This window comes from Phalacrocorax aristotelis, chromosome 7, assembly GCF_949628215.1.
Source record: "Phalacrocorax aristotelis chromosome 7, bGulAri2.1, whole genome shotgun sequence".
Lineage (NCBI taxonomy): Eukaryota > Metazoa > Chordata > Aves > Suliformes > Phalacrocoracidae > Phalacrocorax > Phalacrocorax aristotelis.
The window spans coordinates 35,506,084-35,524,087 of NC_134282.1; the positions used below are offsets into that span (position 1 = coordinate 35,506,084).

Here is an 18,004-nt window from a genome sequence, read left to right on the forward strand (position 1 = left end):
AATGTACACATGATGATTTCATAATATATTTTTAGGATTTTTACTCATCACTAACTGTAGATTGTGCAAAATCAAAGTGAAAGATGCTGTAAGCTCATTCACTAGAGAAGGGACGATGTGATGCCAACAGAAGATGAAGCTGACTTGGCTTATGGTATAGACTGTAAAGTAACTGGTTACTGACAGTAAACATAAATAAAATTATTTTCAGCATTAAAAATATCATATTGACTCAGAGCTCAGAGAATATATGACACTGGATAGGGTGGTTTTTGGTTTTTTTTATTGCTGTCAAGGGACCAAGCATAATTTATCATCCAATTAGAGGAAAAGAGCCAACAACTGGCAAACTCTGCAAAGTCTAGTAAACCTAAAATTAGATCTCTAAACTGTGTTTTGGCTTCCTAAGCACAGGCAACCACATATGTGAATTACATCGTTTGTCTTTGGGGTAGGGTTTGTAATAGCAAATAAGCCCTTTTAGGCTTGCATTCCCACAACTGCATGTTTTAAATGTGAAGAAAAAAGGACCAATAGAAAATTCATGTTTTTATTAAAACTGTGAGCACCTTCTATTTTGTGAAAGCTCATTTTTCCTGTTTTCCTGTAAGCTCCTTCCTATAGTAGGCAGTTGGTTTTTATGATATGGTGCCTGGTGTATGTTGTTGTGCTCCAAATCTTGCTTTTAGATAACATAGAGCATGTTTTGGGTAGTGGGGAAGGATACTGAGAGACTGAAACATTTACTCTACTCTTCTGTAGAAAATAATCTTAAATCAGAATTGTGCGTTTGTAATTTGATGTAAACACGTCAGAACCGTCTAGTTCTATCCCGTGGATACAACTGCTGTTTTCAAAATATTGATGTAAGTTAGATGGATGAAGTGATGTGCCTGAGGCAGCCCCAACTAGGTGTTTCTGTTTTCCTCGGTATGTGGAGAGGAAGCAGTTTAAACAGGATCACTCAAAAATGTGTAAGCTCTTCAGTGTGTCTTTTACCTTCCCAGCAACTAACCTAATTCTGAACTGCAGTCAGGTTTGAGTTTTGTTGTCTTCCTATGTTGTATGGCTTTGACACTTCTGGTGTGAGAAGTTTCCTTCAAGGGCCTTATGTTGTCCAGATGTAATTATGCTGTTAAAACCAGCTGGCTGGCATACCAACCATAGTTTCATTAACTCAGCTTCAGTCTTGAGAGAAGTGCATGTCTGAGCAAGAACTGAAGTAGGCTAGGAAGAGCTCAGTGTAACCTTGTCAAAACATAGTAAGCAACAACAAAACGTGTGAGGGAGGACAAGATCAAGGAGAATGGAACGTCATCTTCATTTCACTTAAAGGCGTTTGCTTGTGTCCACTCTAGTTTAAAGAACTTTTCCATCTGGTGCAGCAGTACCAAATGTGTTGATGTCAGTAGTACCATGTTCACACTGCTGTAGCTTGGTGAACTTTAGATTGCTGTTTCCTGTTCTTCTCTAATGAAAAGAAGAAACTTTCTCCTTTTTGGAATTTTCACCTCCCTACATCTGCTGTAGGTAAAAAACAACATGAAAAAAGAATAATAGATATTTATGGCACCATTGAAGTAAAAAAAACTGATGGAAGAAGTACTTCTGTGTTTTGCTCTGTGCAATAGGCCGTGATTGCACCTTTCCAACAGCCTGGCCATATACTGCTGGCATTGCTGAGCCTGAGCGGCTTCTCATTGCAAATTCCAGCCTCAAGCAAACACCTCCCAAATTGGAAACAAAAGGAATGCCAACTAAATGCTCAGATCCTCAACTGAGTTTGCAGGTGCTCCATGAAAAGAAGGGTTAAACTATCTTGCATTTGTGGTAGTCTGCATGTGAATCTAGGCAGTTAAAAGGCTGAGATGCCCTTAGATTTTATTTTAGTTTCCTTTCTGGTCATGTATTCTTGTGCAGGAGCACCTACTGAATACAAACATGAACGATTGTAGTTGCAATTCTAATGATGTCTAGAGACATGAAATTAATTTGTAGGTGCAGTTGTGTGTTTACCCCTTATAGTTTTATCTCATTTTTCCGACTTTGGGAAATTAAGTACAGAAAGACTAAGGTGTTATTTTTCATCAGGTGTGTAAGAACCTAATTACTGTTAAAGTCAGTGGGAGGTTGCTGCCTAAAATCTCTTGCAAATATGTTCCAAAGTAAATTGTCCTGGGTCATCTAGGGACTTGAGTGGCACCTCTTGACTGGCAGAATGCTAGAGCACTGTCCTTTGCTAGGTTCACTTACTTTTCAAAGAACTCTTTGAAAACATATTTCAGGGTAAAGTGTATCTGTCAACATGTTCTAATGTGTCATCTATTTTATGGGAATTTCAAGTTTTAACAACTGCCTAGTAATAATAAAATCCTCTTTTTTAGAATTCTTTAATGAATGAAATTAAGCTAAATATGGACAGGACAGAAAGAAATAGATTGCACATGCAGAAAGGGAACATATGTTTGGTATTTGGGGAAGAAATGGTTTGTCCTTCTCAAATGACAGAATCAGCTTCCTGACTTCTCCCCACTCTGGCCTCAGAGAGCACGACTAGAGTCAGGTAATCTGTACTGTCATCTCAGTGTTTTGTTTACATATTTTCAGCATCTTATGACAGCTATTCAGCAATGTGGTGTTTCTGGAATATCAGAGAAAGATTTATATAACCCCATACCTATACAAACAGTTGCTTAAAGGCTCTCTTTATTCTAATGCTCCATAGTAATACCACTGTTAGACGTTGAGGCATTCAAAACTGGCAGGCTGCACTTCTGTCATTCTCTCAAGTCAAATTCTGCCTCAGAGCATCACCCTCCAGTACCAGTATTAAAAATAAACTGTGAAAAAAAGAGCAAGAAGTTATCCTGTTGATCTGGATTGTCCAGTTTCTTGCTTCCCCTCATCTTTTCTGCATCTTCTACTGACCTGCGCAGCAATTAAATAAGCTGAACTTGTGCTCCTCTAAAGCATGCTTCTGAAAATAGACTCCAAAACCATCCAGTAATATTGTCTCTATGTTCTTATTCAGTGATAAATCTCGTAGATGATAGTAGCAATGTGAATAATAGGTTATCTTAATTGCTAGGATAAATTCCCTTATTAATGATGGACAGATTTGATATTATAGCTAATTATAATGATAGGTTGCAGCTGCTATTGTTTTTACTCTTGAGCTGTTACCACAATTGAGGACAGTGTATGTTGAATCTGTGACAAAGCTGTTGTACAGCTGTCCAAAATATTTCTGAATGGGAACAAACTTCATTTCGTGTAAAAAAAAAAACAACAAAACAAAACAAAAAAAAACAAAAACAAAAAAAACCCACAACAACAACAACAACAAAACCACAAAAAAACCACACACACAAAAACCCCAAACAACCAAACAAAAAAACCCCAAAACTCAGAGGCGCTTTATCTTGTGTGTATTGTAAATACTACTGTTTATATTCCATGTCATCTTAATTTCAGCAATATACTAAAAATATGAATTTTGGTCAACTCATTTGGCTGAAATTTGGATGTCTGAGCTGTGAAGTTTAGTTTCAAGTCTAAGATCAGCCACAGACTCCCCATATGAAATTAAGTAAATGGCTTAACTTCTCAGTGCTGTCAGCTCAGTTGTCAGAGAGACATACTTTCCTTTCTTCTACTTTTTTCCTAGCCTAGATCAAAAGATTTTGGAAGCTGATGCTGCTTGGTTCTTATGTTCTGAAGACAGATGCTTTAGGAGGCACAGAAATGCTGTCCTTGACTTCACAAGCTCAGTAGTTAACAAGAAATCCAAAGTGTGTGATTATAAAATACCAGTGAGATGTCAGCTTTTTTTAATAGCTGTATGGGCCCCCACATGAACTATTCATTCTGTTTAGTAGAAAAGTAGAGCAATATGCTACCCCTTTAACACCTGTTTGAAGACTTTCCTCCCTGCCAGTCCCTTCTCCAGCCTTTAGATCTTTTCTTAGTGTGCTTCAGTGTGTCAGTGCCTGGCAAAGCATTGTGTGGAGAGATGCACCAGCTGCTGCTTTATTAGAGCAGTCTTTAAGGTGGACAGAAAATACCTTAGCATTACCCTGTGATCCTTTAATAAAGACCATGGGAATTCAGGAACAAGCATGGGCAAAGCAGATGTGCTCTGCAGTGAGTAGGGAAACAGATGAACGTGGGTTATTGACAGTATTGTGGATAATTACATTGTAATGGTCTTAAATGTCTGTCATGGTTTTAGCTGGGATAGAGTTAATTTTCTTCACTGCAGCTGGCCCAGTGCTATGCTGTGGACTTAGTATGAAAACAATGTTGAGATAACACACAGATGTTTTAGTTGTTGCTGGGTAGCGCTTGTACTCGTCAAGGACTTCTCCAGCTTCCCATGCTCTGCCGGGTGCACAAGAAGCCGGGAGGGGAGGGGGCACAGCTAAGAGAGCTGATTCAAACTGACCAAAGGGATATTCCATATCATGTAACATCATGCCCAGTATGTTAACTGGGAGGAGCTGGTTGGGGGAGGGAGGCAGCAACCACGGCTTAGGATGGGCAGTGTCAGTGGCCGGGTGGTGAGCGGTTGTATTGTTCGTGTTTCTGTGTTTTTTTTTTTCTTTTTTTTCCTTCCTTTCCTTCCTTTTCCATTTTATTATATTATCATTATTGTCGTTATTATCATAATCATTATCATTATTAGAATTATTATTTTATTGTCATTATTAAACTGTGCCTATCTCAACCCACAAGTTCTTTTGCTCTTCCGATTCTCTTCCCCATCCCACAGGGTGGGGGGAGTGAGCGAGCGGCTGCGTGGTGTTTAGTTACCAACTGAGGCTGAACCATGACAATGTCCTTGCTAAGAAATTGTGCATTTGTATTTCTCCCTGTGGCTTGCAACTTCTTCTAGTCAGTCACAAACTGTCTCACTAAAGACTGCCTGCAAAAGGCTGTTTTTAAGGGATAAAAGAAATGGCATAAAGACTGGGACAGGAGCAGGGAGAGTGTGTGATCATGGGTAGACATACAGGGGGGAAATAGTAGATTACAAGGGAATGGGAATTGTGATTAACAATTGTCCCAGACTATTAGTATGTAAAAGGAGAAGACAGGAATTCCTCTGCTGCATCATTATTATTTTTTGTAAACTTTTAAGTAAACAAAAATGTACAAAATTCACAGTATCGTTGGGCTTTTTAAAAGCAAAAGTAACTGTGTTCTTTCCTGTAATCAGCACTCATAAAATAACATTTTCCTCCTGAACTTTGCTGGCAAAATTTATGTCCTCAGAGGGAATTCAAGGAAGCAACCACAGCAACATTAGTACCATGTCTCTTTAGAAAGTCTGGACCAAACAAGATGTATGTCTTGCAAAAAAATGAACAAAAAACCCGATGAAACCCATGATGTTGTACACAAACAGCTCTCAGCACTACAGAATGAACTCTTCTAGCAGAATGTTTAAGGCAAGTTTGGGAATTTTGTAGCAGGAATTTCATTCTCTTAAGTTCTTTAGGGTTTGCACTTAATGATAAAATCAGGAGGCAGAAATATGAATGAATTAATGGATTTGACAAATGGCTGTAGCCTTGATTCCACTTGTGACTGATTAATCCTTTAGGGTACACTCACCCCATCCATTCCAACCTGTTTCCTAAGAAGTGTTTGGGATGCATCTGAAAATGAAAAACAAAAAGAAGCACTTCAGGCTGTTTGGCATTTTTTGAACCCTTTGAAATGAGAGGCTGCCTCTGCCGTGGAGTGCTAGCTCTTGAGAGCAATTGAGCATCAAGTGACAGCCTTAATTTTTAATTTCTTTGCCTTTGTAGATCTAAGACAGACTACAACCAGATAGATTTCTGTGTTAATGAGCACCAAGTACATTATATAGTTGTAAGGTTCTGAATATAATTGCTGTGTATGCTGCATAATTTAAGTTCCAACTTGTCACGGTTCAGCCTCAGTTGGTAACTAAACACCACGCAGCCGCTCGCTCACTCCCCCCACCCTGTGGGATGGGGAAGAGAATTGGAAGAGCAAAAGAACTTGTGGGTTGAGATAGGCACAGTTTAATAATGACAATAAAATAATAATTCTAATAATGATAATGATTATGATAATAATGACAATAATGATAATATAATAAAATGGAAAAGGAAGGAAAGGAAGAAAAAAAAAAAAAAACCACAGAAACACGAACGATACAACCGCTCACCACCCGGCCACTGACGCTGCCCATCCTGAACCGCGGTTGCTGCCTCCCTCCCCCAACCAGCTCCTCCCAGTTAACATACTGGGCATGATGTTACACGATATGGAATATCCCTTTGGTCAGTTTGAATCAGCTCTCTTAGCTGTGCCCCCTCCCCTCCCGGCTTCTTGTGCACCCGGCAGAGCATGGGAAGCTGGAGAAGTCCTTGACTAGTACAAGCGCTACTCAGCAACAGCCCAAACATCTGTGTGTTATCTCAACATCTTTTTTTTTCATGCTAAGATCAAAGCACAGCACTATGCCAGCTGCAGTGAAGAAAATTAACTCTATCCCAGCAAAAATCATTACACAACTGTGTTTGCATCTCTCATTTACCAAGCCAGTGAAGGATATAACAACACTGAAATCAGTAACAGCTCAGTGCTTCTGCAGCGTGGTCACGGGGAGCTGCACTTAATGAGTTCGTCTTATAAAGAGATCCTGGCTGATAAAGTCATAGTAGCTAAACGTTAAGGTTATCTGTAAGATGAGTCTTTTCCTTGCAAGTCTGGATATAATGCCCTGAGTAAGGAAGTATCTGATACTAAACATTTATTTGGGGACTGGAGACCTGCCAATTCTTGCAGACTGAGGTATTGGCCATACCGTGCATTGTGGCAGGGGAGAACAAGGCTGTTCTTTGCTATAAAAAGGAGCTTACTGTCTTGGTTTTTTTTCTGTTTGTAAGGTGATTGGACATCAGCAGAGATTTGTGAATCTGAGGAGACAAGGGCTTCCGTAAGATAGTTCTTTTGGTGGTAGGATCTTACATACCTGTTAGGCTTTACACATGCCAGGCAAGGGTAACTATTTGCACTGTTCTTAGAGGTTTCTTACTTATTAGTTTACTGTGGCTTCCTGGCATATATGTTACCAGAACTTTAAAATTTATTTCTGTTCCATGATGGAAATGCAGTGAAATATTTTTGATGTTTTTTTTGCAAAAATATGATTCCATCAAATATTCGTTGATAAAACCTGAGCCTTTTCTGACTAAGGAATGCTTGGTAGTATGTGGGGTACACATATGGTAGCTTAAAGTTTCCATGTTTTTCATTCCAGTTATTATGAAAAGGGTAGAGCACAGATTTGAGCTGGGGCTTCTTGCCTCCAAATCACTGAGATTCTGCAGATATTGCTTACACCCCCTCCCCCTTCTGGTATCAAGTTGCCAAAAAACCCAGCAGCTTACATGAAGCAGTAGTTTTAGTCAAAATTTGTTTAACTGAAGTCCTATTCTACCTTTACAGCTTACTAGTTTTTCATCTCACTGTTATCACAAGACGTGTTGTACACTTAAACAAAGCAGACTGAAGCGCATGACCTTATCCATAGGCTCAATTCTCCAGCTATCTGGTGTGCTTCACCACTATGGTAGTGTTTGTAACAGTACGTACATGGCCTGTTTGCAATGCAGATTCTGTGGTCTTTTTTTTTTTTTTTAATTTTTTTTCTTTCCCTCTGCCAAAAGGGAGTTTGATAAATCTGTCCTGAAATCTAGCAATGGAAGAATAAATAACAAGAAGTAACCCTCAGCTTAGATCTTCTGGCAGAGGACGTTTAGGGTGGTAAGAAACAGTTCTTGTTACTTGAAATCACAGATGTACTCAGGTGTGCTATGAGATCCTTTAGCTAGTGTCCAAACAAAAGTAGTCAACTTTTCTTTCCCTTCATACTCTTGTACCTTTTATTGCAGAGATATTGCTCCAAGATGTCAGCAGCACCCTGCTATCGGACTTATCAAACATGATCTCTGAATGCTGCTGCTGGTATAATTTTGCTTGACAGTTTTTCTTGCCACTACCACACTTCCCCACTAGCTCCTTGTTTTCCACCAGCTCAAATTCAGCATCCCATTTTATTATGTACTCTACACATCATTATGTCCAGGTCTGTGCTAGTAGTTAGTTATGAAAAGGCAAAGTAAAAAATCCTGTAGTACTATTAGCTACAGGAAGGTTCATCAGAACATACATATTTGTTTTAAAATTAGTGTAGTTTATTTTAATACTTAGTATGAATGTTATTGAATTCACTGAATCAGTGAAAATACTGGGCTTCCTATTGAGCAATGAGAGAGAGCAGTAAGTGAATGAAAACTCATCCTGAATGGGATGGACAGACCTCATTTATGTTTGGATTGACTTAAGTTTATGTCAAGACCAAATGTTCTTACTTGAGCTGGAGGTGCTCATGCTGGGAGAGCAGTGAGTATGCATCAGTTTTGTTTGAAAGAATTAATGTTGATGCTTTTTGTGCTATAACCTAGGTTTTCTTTTTTTGAACCTGTCAGTTTGAGTTTCAGTTTCTTAAGATCTAAGGAAAACTTGAGAACTGGAGAGTGTTTGTGTCTAAACAAGGCAATTTTGTATGAATCCTGTGACAAATCTGTATCCTAACTTCATTTTAGTAAAGACTAGTTGAAATTTAGAGTTTCTGATGAAACCTCAAGCCATACAGGTTTCACATAAGTTCAGACTAACAAGTATTTAGATATCTTCATTCATCAACCTAAGGAGTTAATATATATTTAAATCTATATGCCCGCTACTTTTTGCTTAATTTGAGTATAACAAATTTAAATCAAATGTTAAAATCTGCAGGTGTTTAATTAAATCTGCCAAGTCATCCTTAAGGATAAGGGGGAAATTTTACCGTTGGACTGGCATATCTTACTTTAGGAGCCACAGTGAGGAAAATTTTTTTGGTAAATGGCAGCTACATGCATTTTCAACTTGAATGCAGCCACCTTACTATTTAGTACAGTGGGAAATTCTTTGCCCTCAAAGTGCAGTGAGAAACCTCTACTTTAGTTACATTTACAGCTAAATTATCAAGTGTTATCAAGTGAAGTGCAGAAATATGAAATTTTTGTCTTATTTGAAAATTGGTTCCTGGAGGCCAGTTCTGCATTTCCAAAGGGTTATCAATCCTTTGAGTTCCTTTCTGAGAGGTTATTCTTAAGAGAAATACTTTAATGCATGTGTATCCTTTCAGAACATCCAGTGGTATGTTGCAGACTTGAATGCCTTAAGGATTATCCAGTGAAGGAGTGGTAATTTGAACCTTTTGAGGAAGATCTTACATGTTTAAACATGAACTGGGTTGTAGAGATTGTAACATCTGTCCTCCCTTCTTATCAGACATGGCTTGGTTTTGCTAAATTTCAGACACAGCAGGAGGCTACCTTGTTATGCTTTAGTGACTTTAACTGCAGGATTCTGACAGTCCTCACTATTGTACCAGAACAAGCTTGTATAGTTAGCAGTGTTGCTCAGGGGTTGGGGGATCAAGCTTTGTATATGAATGGTTTATTTGGGAAGCTGTGATTATGTGAAAAGTTTAAGAGAATTTTTGTTATCTTCTTGTCCTTGCAGTGGCCAGTTTGCTATAGTGAAGAAATGTCGAGAAAAAAGCACCGGTATGGACTATGCTGCTAAGTTCATTAAAAAACGTCAGAGTCGGGCTAGCCGTCGTGGAGTGAGACGTGAGGAAATTGAACGGGAGGTTACTATTCTGCAGCAGATTCTGCATGCCAACATCATCAAGTTGCATGATGTCTATGAGAACAAGACGGATGTGGTCCTCATCCTTGAGCTGTGAGTAAGGGGACTTTCTATCCTCCAGTATAGGATGAGGTAAATAGGAACAGACTGGCCCCCCGGTTCATTCATGTGCCCTGGGGATACAGGTGTACCTTAACCTCAGCTGAGGCCATCGTTACGGAGCCAGGGAGTGTTGACAGCTTGAAAACAGTTTACTAACAGAGGGATTACCTCATGTCTGCCTAGTGCTTCCCTGAAGTGAACCCTGAGAAAGCACAAATGGCCACTGAATGCTCATTTTTCTTTCTGTTTTAATCTTTTCCAATGCATGTGAAGCCATCAAGTCCTTTGCAAAATTTGCAGTCATTTTTACTAATCCCATATTTTCCTCACTTAGAGGAGGTTAGGGGAAAAGAGGGGAGAGGGCAAGGGAAGAGGATTTTTAAACCCTAGACTTTGACTATTGAGGATGAATAGCCACAGGGTGAGAGTGAAGGAGAGCTGTCCACTGTTCCCTTGTTCCCCCATGTGATAGGGGAAACCCCCTGCCATTCAGGTCCTGCTGACAAGTGAACACTCCCCAAACAGGGGATCAGTGGACTGCTGTAGCCTCACCCCTGCATTGTGACCCATTGGATAGCCAAGTGACTGGTTTAGGATGCCTATCGGACATACTTGGCTACGTAATGCAAACTGGCTTGTGCTCTTTAAGAAGTGATTTAAAACCAGCTACCAGCAGCTTCTTTGTCTAGTCTGAGGGGACAAAGGCTTATTCTGCAGAACCTGTGTGTGTCCCTGCCTGAAAGAATGAATGCACAGCTCAGGGAAGCTGGAGGAGTGGTCAGGAATCATCTTAAAGCCTTAGCTAAGGAGCCTGTGCTTGGTTGGAACATGAGTTTGCATTTCAGGGAGTCAACTTTGATGCATTTGTCTGTATTTAATCCTACTGACTGAAAGGAAGTGAAAAAATGTGGTGTTACTATGTAGAGTAACGCATAGCTGTGTTAACTAACCTATGTAATAGGTGTTACTATGTAGAGAAACGCCAGTTCATTAGAATTTGAAGCAGTATCAAAATTGCTAGTGTCTGCAATAGCCATTAAATTACCTGTGTGAATTCTGTTTGGCTGTTTGCTTCATCAGCCTAGCAATACCAAAGATGTCAGCTATTTCTTACACCCCGTTGTCCTTCCTGTATGTTTGATGGAATTGAGGTAGAACATTTGAGACAGATGCAGACCACAGGCTTATAACACAACTTGTTTTGAACGTTTTCTGCCTGTTTCTGCTGCCTGGCTTGAGATCTTCCAGTCTGCCATTTGGACAGACATGCCTGACCATGCTTTGGAAAGCTGTCATACCATTTTAACAGTGTTACAAAGTCGTTACATTTTGGGGATTGCATGTGGGGGTTGGTTATGTGATGTTAATCTGAAATGCATGTGGAGGCTGAAGTTTACACAGTCACTTCAATGCTGACACTAATATATGCGTAATGGAATCTCTTCACTTCCGTAAAATGGTATGTGATGTAGAAGGACCCTAACAATAAAGAAAAATAGGAAGATGATTTTATAAAGAAGAAATATCTCTTTCCATCCTAGCCAGGAGAACATTGCTCTTGTGTAAATAGCATTTTTGCCTCCTGGCCTTGCAATCAATATAAGTCAAAATGACATTGGAGGAGTTATTCCTGTTTATGTGACTTCAGCTTATATTGGAATCCCTAAAGTAGAGGTCTTGTGAGAAGGGACTAGGGATAGCCAAAAAGAACAAAGAGTTTCTTCAGCAGAGCTAGAGCAGGACACATAAACCAGTTGCAGTAGTTTTCAGGATTACTAGTGTGCAATACCAAGGGAAAGTTATTAGAGTAACTAACTGATCTATCAGACTGAATATATTGAAGTGGTAGATGCTACAGGAAATAGTCATCACTCTAGGTAGGTCATGTGAGTAATTTCACCTTCTGCTCGTGCCAGGGATGCAAATTCTTCACTGTGAAGTCAGGAGGGGAACTAAGTTGCCTCCTGCTGTTTGACTTTCTGTTCTCAGTACTATTTGCCAGCCATTCTGATGCATATGAGGTTTGACCCTTAGGGGCTGGGAGGTCACAGAAAGATCACTTGCTCTTCTGCGTCACACCTGCAGCTGAGTGCTGTAGAACACTTGGATGTCCCCAAATTTAAGTGTGTTACTGCCAATGTGTTTGAGGGTCATTTCAAGAAAACTTTGTAGTTGCCTAATGTCAATTACTTAGTAAAAAAATTGCCATGATAAAATTATATCACTTTTTTAAGAGATGAAAAAGGGGAGGCACCAAGTGATTGGGTCTGTTTATACCTAAACTTATACCGGGATAATGAATTTGGATGAAACTTGGCACTTGTTGCCATTCCAGATGTTTCATGGCTGAGGATCAGGACTGTAATAGAAGCAGATGACTGCACAGATGATCATACAGCCCTAATTCCAAAGCATCTCCTGTACAGTTCATAGTGTGTGCTTTTGGTCTACCTTAAGGAGTTGATAGATTCTCTTAGTGCAAATTCATATCTATGTGTATTTGTGTGACTCAGCCTTCCTAATCTCCACTGAGAACTAGGGGGAACCTGAACACTGCCACACAAAGCAGAGAGTAGAATTGTGTGCTTGTACTCATCAGAGCTAGGAATGGAAATAGCTCTTCTAATACATTCTAACCGTCAAAGGTCCATTTATGGTCTTGGCCTAAGTGGATTAAATTTGTTGTGTAGTGAAGGGAGACAGACATCAATTTAAGCTTTTTTGGGCTGTGTTCTGCTGTTTTGTGGGATCAACATCATCTAGCTTACAAAGCTTGGAGTCTTACAGGAGTTGTGCAGAAGATGACATATCCTTTATCCTTTATATGGTACTAAGGTAAAGCTGTAAGCAAGGAGACAGCCTGGGGTCTTCTACTTAATACAGTTTTTGGGTGATGAGTAAATGATGCAATTTTTCTGTACGTATGAATCAGGAAATACAGAGACACTGTGGCTGAAGTTATGTAGACCGTATGTTCCCTAGGGCACCTGCCCTGACCTTGTGTATGGAATCCAGGCAATGAAGCTTTGATTCCTGAGTGAGATGAAATAACCACTGGCTTTTCACTGGAGCCAGCATTTAGGCCAGGGAGCATTCCTGGAGGTTATTGTGACTGTTGACAGTGGCATATGAGTGGTGATAGCATCTGTTAGTTTTTAAGTATATATGTGTATGGCCAAATGTTGGTCTCCATAGCCATGCACTGTAAGACAGGAAAGGAGCTTCTTTTTCTGACTGGCAGCTACTTTGTGCTAAAACAATCTCCCATTTCATACTGTCTGCTTTTTCCTGTCCTCACATGGCCTGACACATTTTGTGTGTCCTATTGTCAGGCTGTAGCTTACTGCACTTTTAAGAGGCTGCGTGCAACAGAGTTTTGACCTGATTAAGGCCACTGCATTCAGCTGCTGTGTACAAATTGAGAATAATGATAATTGCTAATAAAGATAATTAAATTCTCGCTGGAAGCAGATGATCTCTCCTCCTGACATTCTGATATCAGAGTCTCATACTCCCTGCAGTTCATGAAAATAAGCGTTCCAGCACCTGGCCAGCTAATCTTACATTAAGCTACAGTGGACTTCGAAAAAACATCCCCAGTATTCTTGATTAATTGAAGCAGCTACCCTCGTGTTTAAAAGAGACTTTGGCTAAAATGTTGACCCTCTCCCAAACTCACTGAGCTGGAGCAGGCAACACTATCTCCTCTTTACACAGGGGTTGATTCTACAGGTGCTGTTTCTTCTGTTCAAGAGCAGGAAGAGCATTGCCAAGTCCATTGCTGTTATGTGCAGTTTGGCACGTACACAGTTTGCCCTTCCTTGTGCACATTGTTTAGGGATATGCTCTTCACAGCTTTTGTGACCTTGCTGTTCTCTGTCTCTTGGGCCCTGCTTTGAGGCTGCAGCCTAAAGGCAGGTTTGATATGCCAGTCTCCTCTACTGATAATTGTCAAGGTTGTGTACACAAAATAAACAGCTGTTTCCAAGAAGTAAGGCAGCATTGTTGTTTGTCTCTTACTGGGCTTTGAAGGAAGAGTGAAGTTATCGTTTGTTTGCTTCTTTGTTTGCTGTGGGAGTAAGGTGACATGGTAAAAGGGAAAGAGATGGAGCCAGAGGAATGAATTTTTCTGTAACCTAGGGTCCTTTGGGAAAGGAGCATTTGCTCTTTTACAGGTGGTGCTGATATAGAAAACACACCTCCCTGGCTTTTCAAATGTAACTTGTAGTGCAGTTATGAGTGTTCTACTGCAAAGGAGTTAGTGCTGAACTGCTTTTTTTGTGGGATTCCATAATGACAGACTTTTGGGATTGCTAAGTCTCTTCTGCCTGAGGGTTTCTCTGAGTTCAGGTACATAACTTGGATAAGAATGATCCTGCACTAAATGGCTCACCACTGTGTACCGTTTACTCAAACCTGATTTTATATCCTGAGTCTTTATTAATGAGAAATCATCACATCTCTTCTACTGATTTTTCCTTTAGATTACTCTTTTAAGATCTCTGCAGCTTAGGTTAATGTCTTAGGCTATACCACAAGAGACTGGAGATTAATGTACTATTTGTAATGTATGCCAATCTTTGACCTTCAGAAAATGAAATGCTCGTGCAGTTGTTGTAAGAGGGAGTCTTTTACTGATAAAGTAACAGATGGACTTCAGAGTCCCTGAATCTTTTTTTAGTTTCCTTTTTTATTTTTATGTTGTATTCTGTACCTTGGAATTTGCCCCGTCTAGCCTGATTCAAGGTTAGTGTGAACTAGAGAGAAGAGGGCAAATAGAGCAAGGAGTTTGCAAGTAAATCTCCTGTGACCCTCGTTCCTGCAGGCCATAGACTTTGTTCAGTAATGTTTCAGGTGTAGCTGATTGCCCAGGATGTTGCTGAGGTTGCCGTTGAGTCGAAATCCCTGGTGTGCCCTGTGCAGATTACACAACTACTTTAAGTGACCGCTCTTGGGGGCAGCAAGAGAGAAAGGGGATTAAGTACCCCCAGTCTGGACAACTAAACAATTTTCTGACATTTCTTTGTGTAGCAGAGGAGATTCCTCAAGAGAAAGTTGCTAGCCTCCTCCAGGCAGGAAGGTATCCTCTAACATACTTAGTCCTCTGTATTCAGTGGAAGGTGAGGGGAACAGCTTTCACGAAGTGGCTCAGCTTGTGTGCTCTCCTTAAGTGGTTTCTTCTTCTGCTGGTATTGGAGAACCTGAGGCTGGGCTACATGGCCTGTTGGTCTAGCCTGAGTGAGAACTCTTTTTGTCTTAGTCCTGATTAAAAAGTCCACCTTAAGGAACAATCACCAAAGAGATTTTACAGGGTAAAAGAGGAAAAGAGAGTAGTGTGCCTACACGGTCAAATTCCAGAAAAGTACAAATACCCTGATACAGCTGGCTTCCTGATGACCTGGCCATAGTGCCTGCCAGAGGTGATTGCTGAAGTGCAGTTTGAATAGAAGTCGTTAAGGAAATGGGATTTGCTTGCTCTCTGTACACCGATTTCACCAAGGGATTACCAGGTTTTACTTACAGGCTTCCCTACTGGCTTGTCACAGTCAGCTGTAATAATTTTTCAAGTAATGAACCCAGGTCCCTAAACCTACTAAAACAAGGAAAGGAGACAGTGTTCCCTGGCTCCTGAAATGAGCAGGCTAAAACAAAACCTGCCCAGCAAGGTTGATGGTAGTGCTGAGACCGTTGGCATGTGTCACCTAAAAAGAAAATCAGAGGCCAAATAAGAGTCTCACAGGCTGAGTAACTGAGATTAATAGGAAGAAGGCAGCAGCCAGAGACAGCAGTTGCAGCAAATTCCTGGGTCATAGAAGTTTATTTTTGTTTGCCAGCCATTTAGTTGTAGCAGTTAAAGCATCAAGTAACTTCTGCCCAGGTGTAGAGTTCTGCCTCATGTTGCTTAGAAAGTTTCTGACTATGTGAGCGCTGCAAAAAAATATCCACTAATCAGTGCTCAAGTCAATAGGCCCTGTCTAAATCTTTGCCTTTGAAACAGCAAGGTATGCTGTCACCCGCGGCAACAGTAGAAGCTAAGAAATAAGCGAAATGTCTTTGTGGCTTTTGACATGTTTTTGTTTGTAGTTGACTTCTCTTTGCAGTTTTTGTAGCTGTTCACAATAGTTCACTCTGAAAGAGTCGGAGTAGGAAATCACCATTTTAACAAGATCTTACGATGTACCCAGTGTTGCAGAGGAGCCTGGGGTCAGAGGAATGATTGCACAAAAGACCTCTGCAGTGCACAGTGTGATCTAACTTGTCTGTGATTCACAGCACTTAGTTAACTCAAAGTACTTGAACCTGCCAGTTCTTTTACAGGTATTTCATTAGACAACAGGGCCAAAAGCCTGTTTTCCAAAATTACTCTGTTGGATCTTTGAAATCTTGCATGTGCACTCTGAATGGTGAGCACAGATGGGTGCTACATCTGAGCCTGAGACCAACAAAGTGCTTTGTGGGTGCCCCCAACAGCAAATCTGAATGAGAATAAATCAATAAAATCAATGACAGTGTGAACTGGAAACAATAAATGTAACCATAATTTTGAATAACAACTGTAAATGATGCCCAATTCAATATCTAGATATCCTGTTTCATAATGTATAGAAAAACAGCACTGGAGCTTTCAATACAAGGCACAAAAATGAAAATGGAAGTCTTATGTACTAAATATGCATGAAATGTAGTTCAATTTTGATTTGAAAACTGATAATAACTAATAGCACTTCCTTGATTTGTGGAAAAAAAATTTAGTTATGTTCCAAGCTGCTACAGTCTGCTTTTTTCTTGCACAGAATAAATGCTTTCCTGTCAGTTGTCAGAGCATTAGAGCAATATAATGGCTGTTCTGTTGGCAGATCTGATTGCTTCATGTTTCTGATGGCAACTGATAAGAGAAGTAATTTTTTAACAGTGTTGACTATTACAATTTGTTCTGTTTCCTCTGTCTCATCCAAAATGAAAACTTTGAAAAATCACAGTTGAAGTGGCTAACACCAAAGTCTACCTATTGAAATATGTATGTGTCTGTAGAGTCATCAAACAATGTACCTTTTTTTGGTCCTTTATAATCCTTAATTAATCAAACCTTGCAGCATCAATGAATTAGGGAAAGCTAGTCCTTAATTTGCCGGGGAGAGGGCTGAAGCTGGAAGGAACTTTTGGCACTTGTGGGGCCAGAACACAAAACTCTAGATTGTCTGCACGTGTGGCCTTTTGTATGTAAGAGTATGGAGGTTTTTTGCTACTTTAGTTTTTTGTGTTTACATTTTGTTTTATGTCCTACAATGCGGTAGATAACAGGACATTTTCTGGTGTGTTTTGCAGAGTTTCTGGAGGAGAACTTTTTGACTTCCTGGCACAAAAGGAGTCTTTGAGTGAAGAGGAAGCAACCAGGTTCATCAAGCAGATTTTGGATGGTGTGAATTACCTTCACTCTAAGAAAATTGCTCACTTTGATTTAAAGGTAAAGATGCTGATTTAGACTTACTGTTTGTTTTTAATGATGGGACTGTACCTTCTACAATTTATTAGAAGTCTGTATTTGATAACATGCCTAAAGTAATAGGTAAGACCATTTTAAATGTACTTCATGGCTGAGAGCTCCAGGGAAGCTGATCTTTATCAGGCCTGTGGTAACTTTTGGATGGGCTTATGTATTTACTGACTGAGAAAAAGAAATGGAAGTCTTCAACCTTCAGCTGTTTGCGTTCATGTTACCATCCGAAGCATGCTGTTTTAAAAAAGAAAGTAATTAGAGTGATATACAGAAGAAATGCATTTTTGGAAGAGGAGGACCAGGTCCAGCTACAAACAATGTCCGCTGCTTCCATTCCCTGCTGTGTTTAGAAATACATGAGGAGTGTGTGTCATCCAGTACAGTTTGTTTAACAAAAAGACTTCTTGTTTTCTTAGCTGCTTAGGGCCTTGAAAGCACATCACACAGACCTTTCTCCCTACCATATCAGGTGGCATCTATAGCTTTGGTCCTTGTCTTTGGTATCAATACAACTGCCCTAGACAATACAGAAGAGACTCTCTCCTTCTGATTGTGGCCTATCTAGGTGAACACACTTCTCTGAAGCTAGGAGTCTGCTGTCCTTGGGAATTAAACTCTTGAAACTAGGAGGAAGTGCTTTCTCAGTAACAGATTCACAGCTAC

At 40.0% G+C, this 18,004-nt stretch overlaps 1 protein-coding gene across 7 annotated transcripts in view; it reads left to right on the plus strand.

The window, feature by feature from the left end:
- Nucleotides 1-18,004, plus strand: part of DAPK2 (death associated protein kinase 2) — a 59,108-nt gene that overhangs the window by 21,693 nt on the left and 19,411 nt on the right. For 4 of the 7 annotated variants that reach the window (XM_075100017.1, XM_075100016.1, XM_075100021.1 and 1 more), the window contains 2 exons: nt 9,613-9,834; nt 17,170-17,308. In XM_075100017.1, the coding sequence (XP_074956118.1) occupies nt 9,613-9,834; nt 17,170-17,308 (361 nt within the window). Of the gene's footprint in view, nt 1-7,685; nt 7,804-9,612; nt 9,835-15,639; nt 17,065-17,169; nt 17,309-18,004 lie in introns of those variants that run through there. The other 3 variants (XM_075100019.1, XM_075100023.1, XM_075100020.1) reach the window with 3 other exon arrangements.